A 27,121-nucleotide genomic window follows, 5' to 3' on the forward strand; every position below is an offset into this window, starting at 1 on the left:
GCCTCAGCAGCCCCTTTGGACTCTCTCTCTCCTGTCACAGGGGTTCAGCCTCCCAACCAGCACAACCCTGATGCCAGCCACATGACATGACCCTTCTTCAGGAACCACGCTTTAGTTGCCTGCGTGCCTTACCTGGTCCAGGAGTCACTCTTTGTCCAGCCCTCTCAGCATCTCAGCATAAGCCTAAAGCAAAAACCCCTCCATGTTACTCAGACAAGGAGAGGACATCCTGTGAACATCTGGTGGGACAAAGAGGTGATGTGTGGAAAGGGAACCTGGGGAAGAAGGTTGCTTTGAATACATGGTGGTGTTATGCTTAAGAGGTATTGCTGTTGGGAGTTCTCTATTGAGGTAGAGAACATCTGTAAATGTAGTAGTGGACAGATGTGTTAACGTCTTCCCACACCTGAGTGATCATCACACAAAGTGTCAGCACCACTATGCAAAGGCAAGAACCTGGAGAGAAAAGACCAGGATGGCAGAAGACCTTCTGAAGGAACCTTCTGCCAGGTGTAAGAGACATGAAAGGCTGCTTAAATATCTCTCCTGAGCTCAGAAAGCATAAACTGTGCTTAAAACACTCCAGTGAGGCTGTGAGTAGTTCTTGGCATTACACAGGTTCACCCAGAGCCACAAACGATGTTGACAGAGCTGCAGGACTCGGCTGGACTAGCTCATAGCCCTAGGACAGAGCCCACCTGGAAAACCAGCACAGCTCCATGGCGAAGTAAGGCACAACTGCAAGAAATGAGCCAGTTGTGTTGTATAAAATTTTCTAACTAAAATGGCAGTGCATTCAACAAGGAAACTTCAACAAAACCATTAACATTTGGTGATATTATAAGTATGATGAAGTGTATGAGACCATATTAATAATAGGCTGCACTGCTTGTATATTCTACAGAAAATAATCTCATTTATGCAGGGCCAGGGCAGGGGGAGATGGGGGGCGGGGGGGGGGGAGGTGCGCAATGACTTGAATTCTTGTTAAGAAAAGGTTACAATAGAATCAAGTATTAGAAACTTCCCAAAAAGAACAGTGCATTTACAATCCTCCTGTGTAAATTCAATAACTATTCACCTCTCCTGCCCTGTTGTTTTCATCCGTGATAGATGTAGACTTTTACATTGCTCGTTTTGAAACTTCAGCTTTTAAGATCTTCTGTTCTTTCAGATATTGATAATAATTCACTATAGCTAAAATCCCAATGCCTGTGATAAAAATCGTTCTCCCTATTTTATACTGCCAGAAGTTTCCGTTAGTAACAGACCTGAATCATATTTCCTGTTTAGTTTTTTCTGAGTAAAAAAAAAAAAAGTCCTGAGTTTCTTACTCATTATAAATATTATGTTAATTGTTTTCAAAGGAAACTCTTCTTCCTCAGAAAACAGACTGGATTAATTCCCCTTTCAGCATTCACAGGATGCACATATCAGTGTCCCAAAATGGCAAAATAATAATGTCAGCCAGCAGTGGACTTTTCTAAAATTAATCAGTCTATTTATCTATTTACCCAACTTCAGCAGACTTTCTTGTATTATATTCAGTGCTCTGAGTCAAGCTTTCATCATGCAGAATGGACTGCCTGGCATGGATGCATGGGAGCCAGTCGAGAATAGAGCAGGTGATCTTCAGATGGGTCCAGTGTATTAAAATCAAAACATCTTAACACAGAGAGCATAAGCCTGGAAGAGATGCCATGGGCTGGTTTGACCAGAAGTCAGCCCTCAGGCCCTGCGTGAAGTCTCCATCCACCTACAAGGTGATGCAGCTTAACTAATTGGAAGTGTTCAAGGTCAGGTTGGATGGCACTTTGAGCAACCTGGTCTAGCGAAAGATATCCCTACCCATGGCAGGGGGGGTGGACTAGATAATCTTTGAGGGTCCCTTCCAACTCAAACTATTCTATGATACCACGGCTTATTATGGGGAAGGGTCAGTTTTACTCTGCCTGATTTCTGTAGATGCTGTCCTTTTATAATTCGGTGTGCGTCTGCCTGTGTGTTTTCAGACACAGTTTTACTTCTTCGTGAAGATTCCCACTGTGGTTTTAATTCCAGTCTGACTAAGGGCAGTGGCAGTGGCCTTGATCTGCACCTGAGTTAGTCCAGCTGCTGACTGCATGCTCTGAGTTCTGCCTCAGGCATGCTGTGCTCTGGACAAGCTGCCTTTCTGTGCCTGTGCCCTCCACAGCCTCCTCACCCTGTGGGACCTTCTGCAATTAGAGCAGCCAGACATCTGTGGGTGGTCACCTGCAAACACTGACCAGAAAGGATATCAGGAGAGAAGGTCCCAGCCAGACCTCTAAAGGTTTTCTGTGTGCTTGGGAGGGAGGCTGGAGGATCACCGCCGTCATGTAACCGAGATGTGCCTTTCTTTTCCCTGACTGTGCCAGATGTGTGCCTCCTGATATGAACACATAGGGTTCACAGATCAGTACAAAAGGCAAGGCAAGGGCAAGGCACTGGCATGAAGAGTTTGTTGGTATGAGATGGTAAAAGACGTTGTTGCAGCTTGATACTTTGGAGAGTGCTGTGACACAAATTCCCAGCTTATCTGTCTGAGACAGGGACCAATAGCTAAAATGCTGAGTCCTGCATAAATCACTTCTGTTAAACACAAATATTTGATTTGTTGTCAATTTAAGCTTTAAGTTCTGGGAGTTATTTCATCCAAGTCATTGTGCAAATAATTAACAAGGAAATTTCTTCGGAGGGCAGCTACTTTTTCTCATAAGGGAACATTTGCCTGGGTTTTATTTTTCTGAATGCACAAAATTTCCCAGGCTGGGCCAATTGAGCCGAGAAGAGACAATCCAAGGACTTGTTAAGTCTATCAGAAACAGCAGCATAAAAACATGCTGCTGAAGTGAACTCTGAGAAATCTTGTCTTGCTAGACAATATCAGTATTTCATGGAATCACAGAGTTGCTTAAGTTGGAAAAGACCTTTAAGATCATCAAGTCCAACTGTTAACCGTTAACTGCCCAAGTACACCACTAAACCACGTCCCTAAGCACCATGTCTACGTGTTTTTAAAACACTTTCTGGAATGGTGATTCCACCACCTCCCTGGGCATTCTGTTCCAATGCTTGACCACCGTTTCAGTGAAGAGATTCTTCCTAATATCCAATCTAAACTCCCCTGGTGTGACTTGAAGCCGTTTCCTCTTGTCCTGTTGCCTGTTACCTGGGAGAAGAGACCTACTCCCACCTGCCTATAACCTCTTTTCAGGTAGTTTTAAAAAGTGATAAGGTCCCCCTTGAGGCTCCTCCTCTACAGGCTAAACAACCCCCTTCCCTCGGCTGCTCCTCATAAGACTTGTGCTCCAGACCCTTCACCAGCTTCATTGCCCTGAAGTTCATAATGTTCGTAAAGTGCTTTTAAATCCAGGGTTCTTTTAGGGCAACTTTTTAGTTTCTTGAAACAAAAACCATTGCATTCAGCTGGAAAACACATAAATAACTAAGTAAATAAATAAAAATTATTCAATAATTAAATCATCCTGTCTTTTCGGTGCTGCATTATCCTGCTGTTATCAGATTAAGACTGTTTTTTCTCCTAAGTAATCAGATAGAGGGTTTAAAACCTGCATACTCCAGCGAAACACAAAACAGCCAGAGGGAGAAAAGCCAATTGATAGGACAGATGGGCTGGGAGATGCTGACATGCTGTGCCTTACAGTGCCTGGGAAGAAGAGTGGCAACTTTGTCATGAAAATGGATTGGCAGAAATACATCAGCAACAGCACTTTGGCAGCCCACAGGATCTGCTCTTCTTGCCTACAGCTTTCCAGGACACAGGTTTTCCAGGAGGTTTTGTATGAGGGCACACACAGGTGACACAGATGATGAACTTCATGATGAACTGTCACAACTTGGAGTAGTTATGATACATTCTGTCTGCAAGAGTGCTCCTAAACATGGCCATATGTATTAGCAACTGTTGTACCAACTTAATGAATGCCTTCCTCAATTCCTAACAATTTAAAGCAATGCTGTGATAGGCACCTATTTAAATGCACTTGCTAAAACTATCGCCTCTGTTCAGCTCCCCCATCAGAGTAATGCCTAGTGGTACCTTTTTTCTTCCGCATGGTTTGTGGTGCTCAGTGAAGTTCTGTGCCTCCTCTAGAAAACCAACAGCAGCTGTGCAAGTGACATATGGATTCAAAGAAGCTGCTACAGGCAGTTTCTGAATCACAGAGGATCAGTATTAATTACATTTCATCGCTTCGGCATTGTACTGGGGGGAAAACACCTAAAAATAGCTCTATTTCCCCTGTTAATGTTCATACTCTTTCTCAGTCTTTTCATTCCATTTCTCCTCTTTAAACTCCAGTCATATACATGGGAGTAGCTGAGAGGGGTTCCAAACCCGGTTAGAAAGAAAAATTTGCTTTGTGCAGCTTTTGGAAGTCTTTGATCCTCGACTAATCTGAGTAGGGTTCTGACCTCCCTGCATCCCCGGAGCAGGGCAAAGACACCCAGGACCTGCCTCATTACCAGCTGTATATCTGAACTGTCGCTTTTCTCCATAATGCTTTTCAGTCCCTTTCCCCTCTGATAAGCTTCTTTTCATGCATCCTTTCTTATATTAATTTGCAGAGCTGCTTTTTTATCTTTACCTTTTCAATATTTTTTTTCCGTTTTCAGTTTGACCTTCTTTCTCTCATTCAATGGCTTTTATTATACACACATGGTCATTCACTGCAAATTGCAGAAATCTAATGTTTAGCACTGGAAGTCTTTCACCAATTTCTCTGAGTTTTCTCATGTATTCAGTCTGAAGAACTGCTTTCAGAATCATAAAGAAATGCTTTGGATGTTAACATTTCATTTTTCTCATGTCTTCTGAACTTTTCTTCATACATAGTTCCTTCACCCTGTACATCTACAGTGTAATCTTTAAAAACAGCTTCTTTTTGAGCTCTCAATTTTTTTAATGAGGTGGGCTGCATTTTAAGTTAGCACTATTCACCTTCCAGTTTCCAAATCATAATTTCACACAGTGATCACTACTTCCTTACACAGTATTGTCAAAGAGATAGTCTAGCATTTTCACAACTCTTGCATGAGAAGTAAGTTTCTTTGAAACTGTTATTCATATTCTGTTTTCTTGGTCTTCATCTCCCTCCTCACTCATCTATTCCTTATTCTTCCTTTGCATTGCTATTTAATCCTTATTTGCACTGTGTCCAGCTGCTGGCTTCTTTTCCCCCAGCTATTTCATTTCTGCTGGAGGAAGCTGTTTCTGCTGTAGCTATCCCTGAAAGAAGCCCTCTTCCATTACAAGTAGAAGTCTCTTTTAACGGCTTAATTAAACTGGAACATTTCTGCCAACAGCATATAAGGTTTCTGCAAGGGGACATCTTGCATCACATGCAAGTGATAACCTGCTAGCAATGCTTAATTAAAAAAAAAAAAAAAAAAAGAGAGAGAGAGAGAGAAAACCTCATATCTGACCCTCCTCCCTACTTCAGCAACATGAATTTCAGTTGAATCATTCTGAGGTTTGCATGAGGGAAAGAGAGCTGGATATGGTCCTCAAGGTGCTAGTAGAGCCTGTAGATCACACACACACACACCGGGATGCACTTGTGGAGCACTGCAGTAGTAAGTAGTTTGAATTTCCAAAGAACTGAGAAAACTATACATCCCTGTTCCTTTCCCTTCTCTTTCCCTATTGGTACTCACTAACAAATGCATCCAGTCATGAGTGCAGGAGCAGCTGCCCAGTTCTTCCATTAACATGGTGGCCACACTCAGCCATAAGAAGAACTTAAGCAATGAGGAGTCACTGTTTGTGTCAGAAATATTTCCTTGCTTTTACAGAGAAGTTATACTGCCCAAGGTGAATTTTGACCCGTCATCAGTTTTCATTTACTTTGTTTCAAAGGATAAAAGTCTATTTTGATAAAAGGCAACATGCTGAACAGTGTGGTATGACTTATCAGAAGCTAACCACTTGCAGGGATGGTGTAGCAGCAGGGATTTTTTTAGTCAGCAAACTGACTACACGAAATTCAATCAAAGTTGGGAATAACTATTTAACATTGGACGTTGGCTACAGTGTGAGGAGGCAAAGGAAATGTTGTGGGCTACAGCTCTAGAACCAATTTAACAGACTGCCCTGTCACCATGAGCTGGCATAACTGAGTGGCTACCACTGCCATCACTATTTGCTTCACACATCAGTAGGTCTGATTCTGTGTCTCACAGCAAAATTGGTTTCTAGAATGTTACTTCACATGGTTCTTCACATAAGCATATCAATATCTGCATGAATGCCATCACAACTTGAGATCCATTAAAGTCTAAAGTATGTACAAGATTTAAGAACTATAACACCTGAAAAGTTATAAAGATATCTTCTGAATTAGGGCCAGAGGCCAGAAATACATTATGTAGAAAAACCTTACCAAGGTGTAAGTTGAATGAGTCAATCTTTGGATATCACTCCTCAAAATTTTATGAAAGTATCCTGCAAGCTGATACCTGAGCTATAGAAATGCAAGGCCTTTAAAAACGTGTAGAACTGGCGTTTTTTATGAATTATTCTCTTGTTTTTCATACTGCATTTTAACTACATAGTTGTTTATTCAATCTTACTGCTTTTACTTTATAAGGACATTGAGTTTGTACACAGAACAGCAGACGAGGGATATGTAAAATGCACATCACAGTGTTCAATACCAATAGTTCAAGGAACAAACCTAAAACAAAGTTAATTTAAGGTTGCATCTTTAATTTTACATGTTTCTTAAAACTAAGTGCATTCTTCTTCGCTCTGCTAAAAAAAACTGATGACATGGCAATTCTCCATATTTTGTGATTTGTGTTTCAGAATATTCTCCAGATAGCAACCTTGGCCTGGCCATGAGCCAGACAAACCTCTTTGTGTTTCCTTTGTTTCATTCAGCCTTTCAAAAATGCTTTGCTTTTAAGTTTTTAGCCTAGAGCTGTAAAAAGGCAACTTGATACAATGCAGATCCCAGGATATGATGTGATTCACAGGAGATATACCAAATTTTAAAAGCACTTTTCAGTCTGGAGCTTTAACAGCTTCAATTAAAAACTGTGTTTGAGCCCAAATAAATGGATCATCCTCAAAGATGATTGAGCTCTAAAGCTGGAGAAGCAGCTTTTTTAAGAGCACATGACAAGCTGTATTTTCTTTCTCAATTTACAGGTTAAGAGAAGCTCTGGTCGAAGTTCAGTGGGAGCTGAGGGATGCTGTCTCAGAGAGAGGCAAGGTGATACCAATCCACCAATTGGCAGCACCTTACCTCTGAAGAGCAGGGACGGTCTGTGTCCTCTACATTTAAAGGATTCCACTGAATTCAAAGGAACCAGAAACTTTTGCCTTCCACAGATTAATTTTCAAGCTGCTGGATTTCCCAGCACTGTCCCAAACTGCACCATGGGCCATTCAAAATATGCTCCTGTGTCACAAGCTGTTGACCATTGGCTGTTGATATTATTGAAGGTAAGTGAATTTGCACTGCTTATGTAAGAGGAATTTTTGGGTCCATAATAAGTTGGTATTTAACATTAACTCTTCATTTCAAATGCCCAACTATGTGAAAGTCAAGAATTTATGAAGCTGAAAGCATATCTTTCTTTTTTGTTTTTTTTTCCAATTATATCAAGAGACCTAATACAGGCTAATTCTTCTCCTCAACAAATCTAACATAGGTTAATTCCTCTCCCCACAAACTTCAACTCTTACAAGCTTACAGCATCACAGCTGCTGCATTACTATTGCTTCAGCCACATGGAGAACAGAGAACATAGACAGAAGAAGCAGTGGTGGAAAGAAGAGTTACACAGGTATATATAATACCCAAAAACAGTCTAATTGTGAGTCATCTTTGCTTGAGGCTGTGGCGATATCTAGCTATGATTGTAAACTTATTTCTTCTACTCTTCAAATTCACGCAGTTTCTGTAGGAACACTGCTTTTATTTCAGTGATCTAAACTAGCTCAACTTTTAGGGAGGGAAAGAAGCACAGTAATGAGTCCCTTTCACCCCCAGCAGCAGTGAAAACTAAGACAATCACATGGATTACCCTTTTCACAAAGCTTGCACTATGCACTCTTCTCAGAAAGCTGTGGCCAAGGTGCAGCATAGTTTTGATGGGCTTTGATAATGACACAGAGCAGCTGAGGTGTGAGACCTCAGCATGGATTTTGGCTACCCAAGGACCTGCCAGGTTGAAGTAGAAAATGCCTCATTGTAAGTGCTGCAAGGGAATGCTCTTTCTTCGGAGATCTTTTATTGTATATCTGAATAACTGCTCATGTTGCCCATGCAAACTTCATAGGTTGCTCCTGCTGAGTGAATGTCTGTTTCAAAAAGCAAGATTGCTCTTAAATACTTAATTTTTCTGCACTGCTCAAATTGTTATTCAAGGACAGCAAGTATATTTCCAGCAATAGAAACAACTCAGTGGGAAGTTTAACTATTTTATCCTTCCTTTCCCTCTCTCACAAATGAGACAAGCTTTTTCTTTTCAAGACACTGATCTAATTCTACATGCCTGTAAACTTTTCAATAAAGTGTCTGTCTTGTAAATGCTGCACAGATCTCAGTGCATCAGGAGTTCACATTGACAGAAGCATTAAAACACAAATCATAATGTGGTGCTTTTTCAAGACGCAAAGGAAAGGTAGTTTTGAACATCTTGGTAATAAAAGCCCAAAGTAATAAATTACGGCTACAGAAGACATTAGTTACAGTAAACCTTATCTTGGCTAAGATATGGCAGGAATCACTTTAAAAAATACATTTGAAGAGCAGTATGAAGAGGGGCTTGGCTCTCACTTGTGGCTAACTGCCCTGTAGTACCTGTGCATGTTTTCTTGAAACCACAGCACCCTACTGGTGAAATGCAGTGTGCAGAATGACCCAAGTAGTAGTTGTTGTCTGAGCGATTATACAAAGATGGCAATAAGCAGGTGTTTTTACCAGTCCAGCTGCACTAGAAGTTTCCTGCTTGCTTTGATCTTGCACTCCCTGCCTTTCTCACAGTTTGATCAAGGTGTACAGGCAATAGCATGTGACATAGTTTAAAGATGGTTTATAAGCAGGTTGAACTTATGCAATATTTTGTCAATGATTTATGTACTTCAGGATGCAGATCTCAAAAAAATTAAGAAAATGTAAAGCCTATGAAAACATTGGTGACACAATCCAATGAAAGTCTTGATCCTTACTTATGCTAAGCAGGCTTCACACCCCTCCTGGGAAGCTGAAATCATCAGCAGTTATTTCATGGTAAACTCCTGTGACAGCCGGTTTCTCAGTTAATGGTCGTGCTCATAAGATCATGCTCACTTCAGCCAGTCATACATGGGGCGTCCTATCAAGACACACCTACTGACTTGCTACAAAATCCATCTCTTTGGGCAGTTCTGCATCTAAAAATTGCAACACCCAGCTGCCCTGTCCCTTCAAATAGCCACTGTCCACTATTTTTTGTCTGCTAGATAATTGTGTAGGGGGAGTGAGGGGAGCTGATCATCTGGTTTGCTTCAGTGGTTATCAGCCTTCCTCTAGATGAGGCTTGCGTGAAAAAGACCAGTGGTGCTCTGCCCCTGTCTGAGCCAGATCTTTGCTACTGCCTCCCTATGCTCAGCCATCTCCTCCTGCAGTACCAGGACTGTCACTTCTGGCTCGGGGTTTACTCCTTACCCATGCTTATTCTTCTTCCTCCTGCTCACTCTGAACCTAGTTCCCACAGAAGAGCACTAAAGCCAGGCTAGTGAGTCTACCTGAACCTGTCTAATCCAGTTCAGAACATCTCAGTCATTTCAGTGCTCTCCCTCATGCTCCAAGCCCCTGAGGCACTGCAAAAACAGTCCAGTCACCTTCAAGCTCTCTGTTGTGCCACAGCAGTCCTTGCACCTCTCCAGTGAGGTCTTCCTTACTTGTTGCATCCCCTTTCAGGTTCAGCAAGACAGTCTGGACGTGTCAGGTACATTCAGGTGTTACAACGATGGCGTGAGCTTCTTCTTGCCAGAGAAACAAGGAAGTGAAAGGGAAAAAAAACCCAACAACCAAACATGAACACAGCCTTGGAACAAATTAAAGTTTCCTGACTCAGATGCGTAGCTTGACAGAATTGCTTTATGCAAAAGCTTGTCAAATGTGAGTACCAAAACATTTTGTTTAATCAAGCATAACATACTGTACCATAATATTAGTCTTGGCTGTGCATGTGTCAGGGGAGTTCATATCACCATGAATCACTTGTTATGTTTTGTTTAAAGACTTTTGGTGGGTAGCTCAGAGTGAGACGTGTTCTTGTTAACTCAGGAATGTTCCAATTTTGATGATTTAGGCTTCAGAAGGGAAAGTCCCTGAAAATTATAGGGAAGTTGGATTCCATGCTTTGATGTACCCCCACCTCCCACGGGATCTTTGCTTGCTTAAAGATTTCCTGTATATTGAAAGTCACTGTAAAGGTAGATGGTTTGTTGCAATAACAGTGACCTATGCCTGAACTGGGGTTTATCTCCTAACCCATTTATATGTCGTATGCCAAGGTTACTGAAAAATTAGACATTGCCAATGGAGATGCACTTCTTTTCACAGATTTCTGTGGCCTCTTCTGCCATATGTCTTTCTTTTCTTATGGGGGGAGGAAAAAAAAAAAAAGTAAACAAAACCTAGGGACCAAAACCAGCAAGTCAAAGCAGCCAATTAATAAAGGAAAGCAGTACTCTAGGTCAAGGGAGATGAACTCACTTGCCTACCCCGACAGACTATTCAGCTGCCAAAATAACTGCTATTGCAAAGCTTATGCATGACCCAGTCACTTTTTGTTGTGAAAACATTTGCTGCTACAATAGACTGTTTGGCCCTGGAGCCTCTGTTTTCCTGTGTTTTTCACTCTCAGAAAGTGTGTGGATTTGCATTACTTGTATCAACACTACTGCAATCAGTAATATTTTAAATATCATCAAGGCACAGGGAGTCACTGGCATCCGTTCTGACTAATTAGAAAACTGATTATTTTTGTTAGCATCTTTTGCCAAGTATATTTAATTGAAAAATATTACCCATTCCAGTACTCATGTGTCTGCTCAGAGCAACTCTGTATTAACCTGTGAGTATCTGGGCTTCTTCTAAATAAGCCACAGTAGCGCGGAGTTCCACATCTGATAACTAGCCCCACCTTTTCTGTAATGTTGGCTCATCAGCCTTTACTCCATGCACAGTGTGCAGTACAGATACACCCCTCGGGATAAGTTCACACAGCAAACTGAAGGTGTGATTTTATCATGGGTTGGTAACAACAGCTGCAATGCATCACGGTCCTCAGCACATGCTAACAACCAAAGCAGGCACAACCAGATATACCAAAGCAATAAAAACTGACTTAGTTTTACACTCTTAATTGTTTGGTCCTACCTTACAAACCTGTCTTATTCTTCCCTTCCATGACAGCAAGGACTTGCACCTTCCCAGTCTGTGAGGACCTGAAGCCAGGCTGCATCACTGTGCAGGAGCCAGGGAGTGACTCGACATCAGGAGGACATAAATGGCATGGGATGAAGTTTGCACCCCTTTATACAGCATAAGGTGGGGGAGAATGCCCCTAGGCATGAGCTGATACAGGAGCGGGGTTCATTTCTCACCCTTATGTGCTTACGTTAGTGGGGTGTCTGCTCTGGCACTGGAAGAAAATTAGATCTCTTTAGATCTGTTTTCTGGGGTTTGGTCTGTGCTGCTGCTGCCACCCCCATAGTTAATATCCTTTTGTTCTTAGTAATCCACCGAATCCACAGATGCTCCTTTGATGCTTGACTGTTACTGTCACCCAGAATAAAATTTGTGTGCCTGCATATCCTCCAGTCACACATTCCCTCCACTGGCTATGTAACCTTTTAGATATTCATACAGAACTTCATTACCATGCAAGCTGACCACTTAGCGTTTTTTAGGTTTCTACCCTCATACAAAGCCTTGGGAAAATGTAAAAACTATTATTGCTGTAAAAGGAGGAGAAGAAATATAGAGGGTCAGACTCAGGAGGTCAGCTTCTGTGTCTATTGCAGTTTGGTGGCAGCAATTAGATACAGAGGTCTAATACCGTGACCTTCAACACTCTGGTTTGTATCCAGCTGCCCAATTCCATAGTTATCAGAGTTTTAATAGTGAAGGTCCCTTGCCTACAGTTCTACTTCTGTGAATAAATCAAACTGCCTCCATCTCTTCAGGCCTAGCACCTCATACCGCTCATGCCTGAGCTGACTAGGATCTAAAAATTAGGCTTTCCTGAAGTGTAGCCACTGAACTCTGTTTCTGCAAGACATGCTCCAGATGGCTATGGTACTTAAATGAGTGGCTGGATTGTGTACTTCTCTCTGCTTATGCAGAATCAAAGTTCTCCTTTCCTCTCTTCGCCCTGTCCTTCCCCCATGCATTAGGACCTTAAGGACTTGGGTTACGCAGGTGGGCCAGTGCTCTTACCTTCCTTGTTTGAAGCAGCTTCCATTTTGCAAACAAGAATCAAATACTAAGAAAAAGAGATAAAACCAATTTAACTAATAAAAATTGTCCTTAATGACTTGATTAAAGCCATTAAAGCTTTTAATTTTAATAAGATTAAAGATTAATTTTAATAAGATTAAAGCAATTAAAAAAGCCAGCTGGAATCCAGGTATGCTACACAACTGAGTAGAAGCTTGCCCTCCAACCTGTTTGGCCTTTAAATTCTGTCATTACAGAAGACTACGTATTCTGGAGGAGGAATAGTTTCTCCTTCCCATACCAACTCGACCTGTTTATACTTCCCTTCCTCCTCCTCCATACCTTGGAACCTGGGGACTGTGACAGCCTTAGGCAGTAGGCAGAAATCTAGGGCTCAAGACAGTAAGTTTGAAGGAAGAATTTAAGTCATACTTCTCATTCCTAGATGAGCTCTCCAAACACTGAAGTCTTGTATAGAAAAGTATGTTTCTTCTAGTGTAAGAAGAAAGGAGTGACTCTTTCACTAACGCTTGCTAGATGCTTAATACCTATGGAAATTTGGTACCTAGCTCTTCATAGCATATTTTTCAAAGGATGAGTACATACCTGTTTTAGGCATTAGAAAAAAAGGATGTATTTTTAAGTATCTGGACCAGACAGACTAAATGATTTGTATAAAATCCCATAGAATGTCTGTGCAAATACAAGAACTGAACACACACATTTCTTAAGGTCTGGGCAACTGCCGACACTAGCAACTGCCGACACTAGTTAACACCCTTCTTCTCTCTGGCTGATAATGGACATGTCTGCTTGCTGTGTGAAATGCCTAGGGCATTTGTGGCTTCTGGTAAACAAGAGAAAAAGAGCCTGGATTCAAGTTGTGCTGAAGCCTGTCAGCTTACCTATAGTTATAACTGAAGCTATAATAATTGCCTTCTCCTTATGGTTGAGAGTGGAACAGCTGCTATTTTAACAGATCGCCAAGCACTTGCAGCAGTATGGTGTATTTTACTTCCTGAAGCCACCTGTCCCATACTTTAGCAAGTTACCTGCCAGAAAGAGAAACAGCAGTGCTCTTGCTTGCTCTATTTTTGTCCAAGATTTATTTATGATAACAATTATTTCAATCTCATAAAAACAAATCTAACTTTAATTTCCTTTCCTGCTTTGATAGGAAAAAAGTGGAGGGGAGATAACCTATCATTTGACCAGTGACTACTTACTGTTTCTGACAATCTAGCAGCCCCTGTGCAAAGGCTTTAGAATCATGGAGAACTATTCCCTGTGTGCCTTGGCATTACTTCAGAGAATTCACCATAATGACTTCTGATCACAGCATTTTCTGATTGCAGGATTGCAACTTACTCCTGTACAAGGGAGTGCAAAAATACAGTGTTTATGTTTGGATTGACCAGGAAAGCTGCACCTGCAGGGAGAGGCATGGGGCATGTGATTGCTTTCCGGAACAGTAGAGCTATTAGCTTTGTGGCAAAGGCCTAGAGCTGGAAAGATTGTGTTCATTGTGTTGGGGGAATTGTTTGATTACTGCTGAAGCTTGCCATATGTGTGAAACATTTGTCTGCTTTCCTTTCTATGATTACAGTTATTTCATTAAATAAAAAGGGAAAGCTACAACATTTGCAATCTAAGCACCCTCATCCATTGCCATTTCCTCTCAAAGCATCATCTGTCATATTCCTTACGCTAAGGGCCATCACCTTAACCAAAAGATCAAATGAAACTGATATTTATGTCTAAGCTAGACTTCTATCAATTTGTACCTCAGAAAGGAAATGCAAACCTTGGTTAAGCTTTTGCTATTGTTCTTTTTGTTTGCTCATTGAACAAATGCTACGTAGCTATTGTCAGTAGGTCACTGAGCCCAAGTTCAGTAATTTTGTTCCTCATGCCCTCTTAAGAATGATCCTTCATGGCTATTCACACATTCATACTATCTGCAGCTGGCACTACAGAGGGGAAATTCCCTGCTAGGCAGATCCCTCTAGCCATATAGCCTAGATCTATGAGCAGAATGGTGAAAAGTAGACATAAGGGAAGAAAGAGAGTATGCAGAACCTTGTGGTAGGTAAGCTAATGAGAGAGAATTCATGACCAACACAGCAGTGGGGGCTACTGCTAGCCTGCCCAGCTGCCCACAGTTTATTTTTGTTGTCTTCTCTGCTATGTGGGACTGTGGGAAACATTTTCAGGACTTGTTTTGGTCTAAGACACGTAGTAAAGAAAGAAAAGAAACAATGAAAGACAATGTTCACACTACTGGTGTGAATATTGACGAAAGGAATGTCCAGGAATATTTAGAAAAAGTTCTTCTTCCTGTCAAAGAACTGCTGATAACTATGCGTACATGACTACAGAAGGAAATAACTGAAAATGGGGTATACTTGAAGGAGAATCCAGCCGCCTTATCTCACTGTAATTTTAAACAAAAAAAGTTGTTTTCTGGTCTACACAGCTGTTTATGTAGTTGTGAAGATCTGAGCTCTGTTGCCATTAAGTTTTGTAGTGCAGTGTGGGTTGAGGTATAATGAGTCACACTGGACAGGGGGGGCTGAGGTAGGGGACTGTGCCCTCCCAGAGGACTCTTTCTTGTGCTGTTTCTTACCTATATGTTGTGATTTAGCTTTCCCTTCTCATTTCCCTTTGGTCTTTTGCTTGTGTGATTCGTAATAGGAACATACTGGGAAGAATCTCGCAGTTCAAGTTCAGGCTCCCATTGTCATCAAACATTGCTACAGTGATCACAACCAATGCAAAACTGTGCAGTATGAATGCCTTGATGGTGTCTAATCTTAACAAATGGTTGTTATTTGCAGAGTGAGAGTCCTGCCAGTTTAGAATGATGCTGGAATCCTCAACAGGAAATGAGGAAAAGGACAAAGCCAGCTGAATGAAACTAAAAAGACCTCATCACCTTGCAGCTGTTGCAATGTGAGAAAATCACTTATCTAGGAGATAAAGAAGTTTCAAAAGGCTGGATGCTTGCAAAAAGATCTACAGTTCCACCTGCATGGGGAGTGTGGGTTTCTAATAGCTACTGACATAATTTATTGATTTTCTGAGAATAAAGGAGCTACTCTATAGCTAGCAATTTCTGTAAGTCAGCACACAAAATAGTGCTGAGATTGGATGACTTTGCAGGATCAACTGTCCACAAAGCCACTGGTGATTGCAAAGCTCTTCTGCTGCCATTGCAGAGTCAGATAGAAAGTACCATATTTTCCTGGTATGTGGCTGGATTAAGAGTTTGATGGAACATTTTGAATTTAGCACTTCATCACACCAAAGCAAAGGGCCTGAAACTACAGAAGTGACATGGCCTCTTTTGAGTGGCACAGAGCAAAACTGGTACAGAACCAGGCCCTGGGCACCATGGCATATCTCGGGAGAGATATCAACAACATTCACAGGTACTTGGATCTCATTGAATTCAAAACCCAGCAGCCTGTATTTGTATAAAGGCAAGATATCAGCACTCCACTAAGTTCCTGGTAACACACTTGTTGGCTAAATTGGAGGGAAAACCAGTCTAGCACAGGGCCCTTGAAATGTTGCTAACCCTTGTTTCAAAATATGTGTTAGTGTAGGATACACAAACTGAAGCAACTCCACACATTGATTTAAGCCTCAAAAATACATTAATAATTGCTGAGTCAGGGGAGAGAGACCCGATAAAGCTGCTGGGTAGGTGCAACAGCATCACAAAGAAAAAAAAGATACAGATCAGGCAGAAAGAGTAAATGGACACTCTGCAAGGGCATCCATTAAGTTCAGGAGACAGTAAACAACTTGAATTTTACAGTACATAACAAAAAACACTTTCACATGAAGCTTGATTCAAGGTTTTCTGCTTCTATATTTCAAAATAATAACAGTTGTAAAAACCAGTAAAAAAGTTACAGAAAACCTGGTGCTTCTAAAACCCATCCTGGGAAAAACCTGTGGAGCTTTCTAGAAGGAGAATTAGCTAAAATGATACAATATCCGCTAAACCTCTATGTTATGAAATGGAGAGGTAAGACTGGCAGAAAGAATTCATTTCAATGGCCTGATTACAATCAGCCCAAGGTTTTAAAGAAAATATTGGGCTCTATCCCAAAGCGAAAATTGTTGAAACTGCTGCACAAGGCAGTTGGCTGATGTCTTTCAGGAGGAAACTGGAACAGATGAAACCAAAAATTATACTTGAAGAAGAGGCTGCCTAAAAGCTCGTCCAACTGTTTTCATACTACTGCAAAAGAGAGGCAGACCACTAGATGTATGAAGAAGGCTAACTGGGGTAAACCGGAGTGTGTTATTGTGGCAGTAATAAAAGATGGGCTCACACCCACCTCTGCGGTGATTGCAAGAACACCTGTAGCATGGCATAAAAATCACTGTTATCTGCAATTAGGGACATATTTGGTGGTAAGAATTACCTTAAGGTATACTCAGTCTGAATCGATATAAAATGGAGATTGAAGATGGTAAGAAGTGGTGTTAAGAAACATTAGCTTACCAAGGTATTTTGCTGTAAAACAGGCTGGTGTTTAGAACAAGTGTGTTGCCTTTGCCGGTAAAGACATCTTGCCTTGGTTCCCCTTAGCGTGACAGAAACAATAACTTTGCACGCATTAAAAAATTCTATTGGAATGTCTCTTGCCTTTGCTTGTAGGTCTCTTACCTCTGCCAAGCTTAATTATGCTCATATTGAGAGAGAAGCCCCCAAATGCACTCTGGGGATGGAAAAGGTTTTGCCGCAGGTCACTCTCCTGTCATTTAAATATTCACACAAAGAAGGCAATGGGCATGACCATTACTTTTGAAAGCCCACTGTTAGGCCATTCAGCCCTAGAGTCTCAGTCAATACGAAAATGCAGCCCATTTCTTATTTTACCATTAGAAGCAAGAGATAACAGTAAGCAGGCAGCAAAAAGGACAGCCTGTATGTTTTGCTACTGGCTGAGTAAAACCTTAAGGAAATTGGGAATAACTAATTCTGGCTTAAACAATAGACTATAGTACAAAAAAGGACTACTTCATAACTTCCCAGTGGCCACAGAAAACTGTCACACAGCATTTTTCATAAAATAATCAACTCCACAGGAGGAGCTGTTACAGTGTTTGCTCACCCTTCTCCTCAGAATCATACAGGGAAGGGTGAGCCTGTCTTAATGCAGGAGACGTAAAGAGCTCAGCATATTTAATCTGAATGCTGTCACAGCCATGCTTGGCGTCTAGAAATACACTGGAGGAAACAGAAATGCTAAGGAGAGGCCACAGAGCAGCATTGGCACAAGCACAAATATATATTGGTGGTTTAGAGACTAGTACAAATTTTCTGATAAGGCCAGTGGGAATGAATTACTTTTAAATTGGCAGATAGTAACTTTGTGATGGTGAACGTAGCAGCCGTAACTCAATGACCTATCTGGGAAGTTGCCTCCAGTCTTATACTCGTTATCAGCACAGCAGCCTTCCCGTGAAAGCTCTTTCCAACGTGGTTCACCTTTTTGTGTGGCAGTATACTTGCTGCCGTCAGGTTATGTCTCACTTATTTCTTGCAGCTGCTGATAATCCCATTCCTTTCCGGGGCCTCTGATCTTACAGTGACTTAGTATTCCCTTTGTTTATAAGTATTCCCCTTCCAGTTTATAAAAGGGACATTAAAGGGCTTAAATCCTCGGGTTCAGGGCCCTCAGCTAAATGTTTCCCAAAAGAGCCTTATCTCTGCCACTGCTTTATTCATCGATTTAACTGTAGACAGTCAGGTGCATTAATATAAAACAGGTAAGCTGACGTGCCACCTGATACTTATTTCTGAAATATTAGTAGATCTATATGTTTACACACCTCTATATACAAAGGTTTATGGCTTTATTTGTTTTAAGAGGGCAATACGTATATAAGAAGGTTGCTTAATCTGTGGGTACAGCTTATGCAGCTCAGTTTCTAAGAACTGCCATAAGTACAAGAAAAACCGAGCAGTAATAAGCTACTCTTTCACAGTGGTTTCATACAGACTACATAGGTTCATTAACAGAAATATGATTAGATTTCAGTAGATGCATGATCTAAATAGCCTAAAAGATCCCATGTGTATCAAACACATCCTGAATTATGATGAAACTGTGAAAAATTGTCCCCTTTATAGGTGGCAGCTCTTGAACAGAATGTGGATCATGTAGATCACAGTTTTTATCCAAATGGCTGTTTGGAATTATTTGAAACACATCACATTATTGTCTTGCCATCCTGCCATAACAATAATAGCAGAAAGTTTGATCCAGATATTTAGCAAGCAAAGTATGTTGTGGTTCCAAATGTGCCCAATAAATGAACAGCATGCCAAGCCATGCAACAACCGTTTCACCAAGCTTATCAAGCCGCTCTGGAGCCTCAGTAAAGGGCACACCTCCAACCACGTCCATTATTGTCCACACTGCTCAACATCTGCCGTATAATTTGTCACGTTACAGTCACATTACAACTATTATTTGGAGCCTTGCTGACACGCTTTTGAGGAACTGAAAGTCTGTTCAGTGGAGTCCAAAGACAGGATATAAAGTCAAAAGCAAGAAGGTGACATTATGATATCAATGAGAGGAAAATAGCATTAAAGTAGAAATTCATTTATTACCTTTGTGGAATAGTCCACTGGGCACTGAAGTCATGCTGGTGGAAAAAAACCTGCAGATACACTGGAGACATCCCTGTACAACGGAACAACTGGATTTGTACCGTTTTTCTCAAATAGCCTGAGTTGTATCCTCACAACATATCAAATAAGGACTGAAAAACACAGTGATGGAGGATACGGTATTTTCAGCATGATAAGGCTGAGTGTAACTGCTCTATGGGAAATGAACAGCACCAGATTGAAGTATGAAATTCTGTAGATGAGTAGCAGATGGCAAATGAAGGCATGTGAATACATGCATCCCATACTAAGCCAGGCTGAAATCTGTGTTCTGCTTTTACAAGTTTTAGCATTGGTAACCATTTCCTCTAGGTGTTCATGAAGAGTTAAAGCTGAATCAGAACTCATATATTGTTCTTCCTTCACCGTAATTATTTGCATAGTTTTAAAGCACTCCATTAGTGCTTACCATGTTTTGAAGCTCACAGGAATCGGGCAGAGCAGCCCTACAGGTGTAGGTGCAAGTTTGTACACACCTACAACCTTGGCTATTTCGAAGCCCTGCAGGTAACATGTTCCTTTCATATTGACTTAGTCTGTAGAATAAACAATGTCAGCCAAATTGACAACTGGTTAATATAATTGTTCCAATACATAAATATTTTGGATTGTGATTAGAAGAATTCATGATTAGGAATGCACAGTCATTTTAAAGATCCCACAATGTTTTCTTCGGAGCCGAAAGAGGCAACGCATTAGTCAAACAGCCTTCCTTAAGTGTGATTCCTTATAAGCATCAGAAAAGTATAAAGTTCGGTGTACACGGGCTCTTATATCCACATCTGCTTTTATCTTTGGAGTGTCTTCAGAGTCAACCAGGAGAAATGTATAACTGATGTTTATTCAGGACATAAACCCAAATTAATGCATTTGGAACAATGTGTTCTTGCTCCCATTCACGTAACGAAATTTGCCTTTGACTTGAATGGGAACAGTGCTGGGCTCGCTGCAGCTACTGATTATACATGTCAATATTAGGCTGTGTTTGAATGATGCTGCATTATGCATAAGAATAAAACATCATGGAGTTGTTGTGAGACACCAGGCAACATAATTACATGGATTGCAAAAGAAATACAAAGCAAAATATAGTACTATATATTAATAGCCCATCTCAGCCATTCCCCGTTATATCTGCACCTTTCTTTATTAGGAATTATTTTAAAGTTAAATCTGTATTTATTTTTCTGATGATGGTGTTGTTCCGAATGTGCATACACTGCCTTGTTGACATGACTTAGCAGGATATTCTATTTAATTAAATTTACTTTGAAGACTTCTGACGCCAATTGCTATCATGTTTGCAATCCCAATTAACATGAGCTTAGAATAATACCCATATGTTGTTCCTGGATGAAGAAAACACTGCTACCTGGTACTGGTAGACTACAGGAGGCCCAGAAACACTTCGCTATAACTTCAGGTAAAGGAGACTGATTTTTATATTTTTTTCCCCCAGGAATTACATTAATTTAACAGGATATTAGAAAATATTTCCCACCCTGCATCCACAGCAGTATGAAAGGAATATTTGAAAAATGTTGTTATCAATGTCCTCAAACAACAATCATAACTAATACAAGTGCGATTACTATCTGAGGCAATATCAATTGTATATATTTATCCTTAAAACAGGGAAACAATCCTAGTCTCAGTTCATAAATGTGGAAAGGTGGCACAGAGATATCCAGTGACTATCCCAAATCCACACAAAGGGAATGGAGGAGAGAAGGAAACAAAGCCTCTGCACTCAAAATATATTACAATCTGTCTTGTCAGAAAAAACAAAAACCTGTTCTTGCCTTGAAATTATTATGATGTAAGCCAGATTTTAAAAGTCCTCAGCCAATAGCAGGATTCCTCAGTGGATTTCATACCTAATAAAAGGTATGAAATACCTTGGATTTTTCATGATCAAACCTGAGGTTCAAAAATGAGTAGTTAAATTGTAACAGTTTTCTCCAAAGCAAGACCCACCATTTTCTCACAACATCAGAAAAGTTTATCTGGTTTAAATATCTAAGCCATAGTAGGACATAACAGTCTGAGTCTGGAGCTGGTCATCTGAATCAACTTGGGTGCTGTATAGGGCTTCCAAATAGGTATTCAGCAGCAGTGTTAATAGCGAAAATGAGAGTGATACTACCTTGCAGGCATAAGCAACAAGCGTCTTGTAGTTCAGTAACAAAGATACACAGTCTCTCACAAAGCAACCTCATGGAAACTGATGTATTAAAACTAGCTAATGATTGACTCCCTGTTTACGGAAGGCTTCATTAAGCCTTTCCTGCTGCCTGTACTTCGTCTTTTCTGTAGTTACAAACAGTGACAGCTTTCCTATGTTATGATTACATATATTCATAGACCTGGTTTCAGAAATTTGCAAGAACCTGCAAATAAAACCAGACTATAGCTAATTACTATAATGTTTTATTATTAATAGTAATGTATATTACATTCCAATATATTTTTTTCTTTTATCAAGATGTTAAGTATTCCTTACAACATTTTCAAAAGAAAGCATCACAGGAAGCATATTCATGGCATTCTCAGATTTATTTTACTGTCATTATTTTCAGGTGGACATGGTGAAATCTGTTAATGGGTATCTCCAAGTTCAAAATTAAGTGTGTAACAGGTCTAGTGACAGAATCAAGGTGGTTCATCCTAAACCCTCACTGATACTTGGTAAATCTTTAGTTAGAGCTACCCTCCATTTACAGCAATTATATTGAGAACAGTCTGAACTCTGATCTGCTGACAGCCTGTCTTATATTTTCCAAAGCCTGTTTCAAATCAGTGCTGGGTTTGTAATAATATGATTATGTTTCCAACCAGGAAATTATGTTTTTAGCACCAAGGTGGCATTTGCTTTCTTCAGGTTTGCATGTTTATTATTAGTATGAAAGTTGCAATCTTTAAACTGTGTTACATATTAAATTTGTGATTCCTAAACTGAAAATCAAAGAACTAGAGAGAGAAAATACATGAGAATCAAAGGGAGCCAGAAGGAGGTTAGCAAAGATGTGTAAGCTTTCTGTAAAAAAAAAAAAAAAAAAAAAAAAAAGGAAGTGAAAGAGGAATGAGGAATAACTGGATATAATTAGTAACTCACAACTGGCTGAAATAATAAATTCCTTTGTTTTCACTGGGGTTTGTTCTAGCAAGAATAATGTAGGATTTGACTATGCAGTGCAAGTACAGCCACAACAGAAAAACAGCATCCTGCTACAACAGCAGGTTTTCTTCCTTTGGTACCTGCTGGAACTGCTGTGCATCAGAGGGACCACACACCCCCTTCCTCCCAGGGGCACAGCTGGATCCTGCCTCACAGGCTGCCTGGTGTCTCACCCTGCCCCACTGCAGCTCGTGGGCCTCCCCCCCACTCCTATGCTGCATGTGAAACGCGGCCAGTCCTGCTGACCTGTTGCCCTCCAGCCATCAGCACTTGGCATGGCAGGGAATTGTCACAGAGAGCTACACAGCCGTCGGGGCAGGAGGGGAACGGGTGTGCAGCATCCGCGTCAGCTTTATGGCCTCCCCCTGTCCATGGGCACAGCCTCAAGCACAGTTCAAAATGTAGCAGCATTTCATGTATAGGAAATGAAAGTTCCTTCTAAGGCACTGTGTGCACAGAGGAAGCTGTGACTTTATCTCTTCCTTATGCTTTCACACCTTTTCGGAGTGTACTCACTTTCCCCTCCCTTGTACACGCACAGGAGCTAAAAGACAAGAATGTGGTTGACTGGGGGAGCTGCCTCTTCCTCATGCACCTCCACAGGGCCGGGAAAGATGGATGAGCTGGGAAAGATGGATGAGCTGGGAAAGATGGATGAGCTGCTTCTGCCGTGGGAGGAGCAGCTGTCAGGGCTTGCATTATGGGAAGCCTCTGGAGACCTGTAACCTGCCTAGCTAGCTCTGAGACAACTCAAATGCGCTGTCCTCCAACCTCTAGATTTTCCAACATCTCCCTCATTACACGGAGTAGAACATCATATATGTAGTAACCAACACAGCAAGATAATCAAGCACAATCTCAGAGTCACGATCGCAATACAAATAACTGACAGAAGCTCACAGAAGACAGGAAATTGAGAACTACTGTACGTATCAACAAGACAGAAAATTAACTCCTGTGGCAATTGCACGGTTAGAAGCCTGGGCATATATGAATAGACTCAATTTCCAAAAGTCATGGCTGCAGTTAGCGAGAAATTAATACTTGGTGAGGGCCAGAGGCCAAAACAGCTGCAGAGACCAAGCAGAATAAAAATCAGCAAGCAGGATTATTTTCTTCATTTTGGCACTGGAAAACATTTGGGCCTGCTTACTCTAGGGACAGCGGGGTGCAGGCAGAAATATCTCTTCTTGGCTTGGTGTAGAGCGACTGCACTGTTACTCTGATTTTAAAACTCAAAATGGTGGTGCTGCGAAAAATAAGATCAACGAATGTGTTGTTGGATTTTTCACATTTACCACTTTCTTCAAGTACTGTGCCTTCAGCACAGAAATTCAAGTGGGACCAAGGAGCGGTCTGGAGAGGACTGGGGAGCCTGTTGCACTAGAGCAGCATAGAAGTGAGAACTAGGCTATGGCTTTAGGAGTACTTCGTGCCCCTTAAGCGGAGGGCTGCAGATAAATGGCTGTAGTGGCATCAGTCGTGTATTTTTTTAATTTGAAATGCACTGAGCAAATGCCAAAGTTGCTGGCAGTGTTCACTCAGTTAGTCCTAGTATGGAAGTCCTGTCATGCAACACGGGCTGGGGTTTTGGAGCTGGAACTTGAACCCTCCAGTGTTTGGGGCATACATAAAATGTGCCTTCTGGCTCATTATGCTCACAATTTTTCAGGTGTACGCGTTCTGCACGCTCACAGTGATGTCCTAGCACAAGCTGAGCATGCATTTGCCAAAGTGAACTGCAACTCATGGTAGAGGAACACAGTGGACTTACATGAGCGTTCTGAAAAGAGAAGATTTACATCCCAACACTGATTTGAAGGCAGGTGCGGAGCGACCTCTTTCCTCCGAATCTGTGCAAGCAGGCCACATGCCAGTAGTTTAGAGGTGCTCAAGGAAGCGTAAGAAGTTATGGAAGGAAATAATACATAGGAAAATACACCGGTAACATTGCAGTAGCGCTGCAATGATTCCAGAAATCATTGTGTATAAAGCGTATTTTGGAGAAAAGAGAAAAACAGCAGTAAACAACTCAGAGAACCTTTTACTTTAATTGGTGCATGAATTTTGAAGATTTCAAGTTTTCAAGATTTTTCCACTGTTATCCCGAGGGCTTGAGCCTTCCTTGATGAAAAGCGGAAGTGTTTGGAAGATTGCATGTGGGAGCCAGAGCTTTAAGGGGAAACTCCGGGTACCAGGGGATGTCCAGTAAACCCGAGCTCCGGCCAGAGCCACGGCCGGCCCCGCGGGCCATGCCCCGACTCAGACCCCGGTGCGGGGCCGCTGTCGCTGCAGCCCGGGCGAGGGGGTCCGGCGGGCCGCGGGGCAGCTTCAGGTGGCCGTGGCAGAACACGAGAGGTGTCAGCAAGGCTCCAGGCCACCTGCCGGTGCCAGGGGACGGGCTGGGTGACCGGGCCCGCCCGCGCTCCTCCCCGGCGGGGCCCCGCGCTGCCCGCGCGGTGCGGCCGGTGCGGTGCCACACGGCGCCCCGCAGCGATGCCGGCCGCTCCGGGGCGGGGCCGGCGCCTCGCCACACCCCGCGCACTCCCCCCGCGGGAGGACACCGGGGGCGGCCCTGGGGCTCCTGGGCCTGTGCGCCCCTCGCCCCCGCCCGGGCTCTCCCCGGCCCCGGCCGCTGCCCCCACCCCCTCGGCCTTCCCCTCCCCTTCCCCTGCCGGTCCCTCCTCCCCGCCGGCGCCGGCCGTGCCCGCCTCGCTCCCCGCCCCGGCCGAGGGGCGGCTGCCGCTGCTGGCTGCCGGCGGCGGCTCCGGGAAAATGTCCGAGCGCGGCGGCTTCTACCGGCAGGAGCTGAACAAGACGGTGTGGGAGGTGCCGCAGCGCTACCAGAACCTCACCCCCGTCGGCTCCGGCGCCTACGGCTCCGTCTGGTAGGTGCGGGGCGGCGGGCGAGGGGCCGGGAGCCGGCAGGTGCTGCCGGCCGGCGTCGGTGGGGGGCAGCCCGGGTGCCGCCCCGCGGGGGCAGACGGAGCTGGGGCGGCGGGAGGGACCCGCGCCGAGCGCCGGGGCCGGTGCGCGCCGAGCGGAGCGGGGCGGTGCGGGAGGGGGGTGCCGTGCCCGCGCGGCGGCGGGCCGGCCTCGGGCGTGCGGCGGCGGGGGCGTGTCCGGCGGGCAGCCGGGGCGTGCGGCGCCGGGGCGCTCCGGAGCCGCGGCCGGCGGCCCCGCGGGGCCGGGGCATGCCTCGCCGTCACCCGGGCAACCGGGCCCGCCGCTGCCGCCGGAGGGCGGCTCCTGCTGGCCCGCCCGCCGCTAACCCCCCTCCGCCCGCCGCGCCGGCCGCCCGCCGCCTCACGGGGGTGTCGCGGGGCCGCCCGCCGGCCCAGCGCCTGTTAAACCGACCGGCCGCCGCGGGGCCGCTCGCCGGCCGGTGCCGCTCGCACCGGGGTGGGAGCTGCCCCGAACCCGAGAATCTTGCACAGTCACGGCGCGCCCGAGCGGGCGGGGGGGGTCAGCGGCGGGGCGCGGGGCACGGCCCGGAGCTGTCCCCGCTGCGGCCCGGCGGGCTCCCGGCCGCGGTTACGGGGCGGGCACGGCCCGGGCAGCTCTGCCCGCGGAGGCGGGGGGGAAGCCGGGGGCGGGCGGGGGGCAGCGGGCGGAGGGGGTTTCCCCGCCGATGTCAGGGGAGCCGCAGGTGAGCGCGGGTTGCCGCCCAGGGGCTTCGGCTGCTTAGGGCAGCCTGAGGGTTTGTCACATCTTACCGCGAAACGTTTCCCTTGTTTTTTTCTGGTAATCGCTATCTCAGGCTTGCGCTTTTGGGAAGTCCCAGTGCAGGTTGGGCTATCATTTTCATCTTTGATGCACGCTTGACTATGCTTATAAAAGCTTTGAATCAATTTTTGGAAATAATAGTGATGTTTAAGGGGTTTCAGAAAAAGAATCGTGTTTCTTTTGTAAGCCGGGTAAGTAGAATTACATAAAAACAATCCATAATGGGCCTTTAAACATGCATACTCACAAAAAAAAGATTTCTTTCATACTTAACTTTTTGTCATGGACTAAACTTGCGCAACAGTCGCTCACAGGCAGATAGCAGAGAACAAACGTTTATGGAGTTTCGTGTTTGTTGCTTCCTTCTCTAGCTCTGTGAAATGCCCCGATTACATGTAAACTAGGAATATGCGTTTTAAAAGCCTCCAACAATCAGCAGAAACACTTGGGACTAGTGCGAAGCATCTCTGAATTCTTCTCTTTTATTATTTCAGGCTTATAGTTGCACCAGGGAAATCTAGGCAAATACTGTGTGACTGTTGGTACCTGCCGTTCTAGTTAACCATACAGTCCTGTGACAACTGATATGAATAGTTTTACAACGACCTAGTTCATTTAGGCTATAAAGTCTTAGTTTACTGTCTCCTTTTTTATTTTACAAACTAGGAGCTGTATATACGGTTAGGAGAGTAACTACTGTTATGTTTCAGCTGAACCTACGTTTCTGATTACTTTCCCAATTTATGCTGATGTAGTTTTAAGGGGAAGACCCACTCTGCTGAATTTTGTAATGAGATGTCCAGACTTTTGAGAAATTGTGAAGAAAATCCAAACATGGTTTGCATGCAGCACAGCTGGTGCTTTGTCTTTATAGTTAATTCATTGTACTTACTTTTTATTTGTCTGTGAAGCCAAGGGAATCCTAGTATTTTATCAATGGAGAAGCCTAGGAACTGAGATGTAAAATGGAGACTGGAAGATGCTATGGGAAAGGTTTACTCTAAAATATACATTTAAGAACAGAATACAGCAATA

General features: G+C 43.3%; 1 protein-coding gene across 2 annotated transcripts in view; it reads left to right on the top strand.

Moving 5' to 3' along the window:
* The first annotated feature begins 1,565 nt into the window (after positions 1-1,565).
* The window catches only part of MAPK11 (mitogen-activated protein kinase 11), a 56,758-nt gene continuing 31,202 nt past the window's right edge, over positions 1,566-27,121 (top strand). Inside the window, exon 1 of one of the 2 annotated variants that reach the window (XM_080393962.1) lies at positions 1,566-25,248. In XM_080393962.1, the coding sequence (XP_080250088.1) occupies positions 24,562-25,248 (687 nt within the window). In that variant the 5' untranslated portion in view covers positions 1,566-24,561. The remainder of the gene's footprint in view (positions 25,249-27,121) is intronic. The other variant, XM_080393963.1, reaches the window with a different exon arrangement.

The sequence above is a fragment of the Falco punctatus genome (genome assembly GCF_963210335.1).
Source record: "Falco punctatus genome assembly, chromosome: 6".
NCBI lineage: Eukaryota > Metazoa > Chordata > Aves > Falconiformes > Falconidae > Falco > Falco punctatus.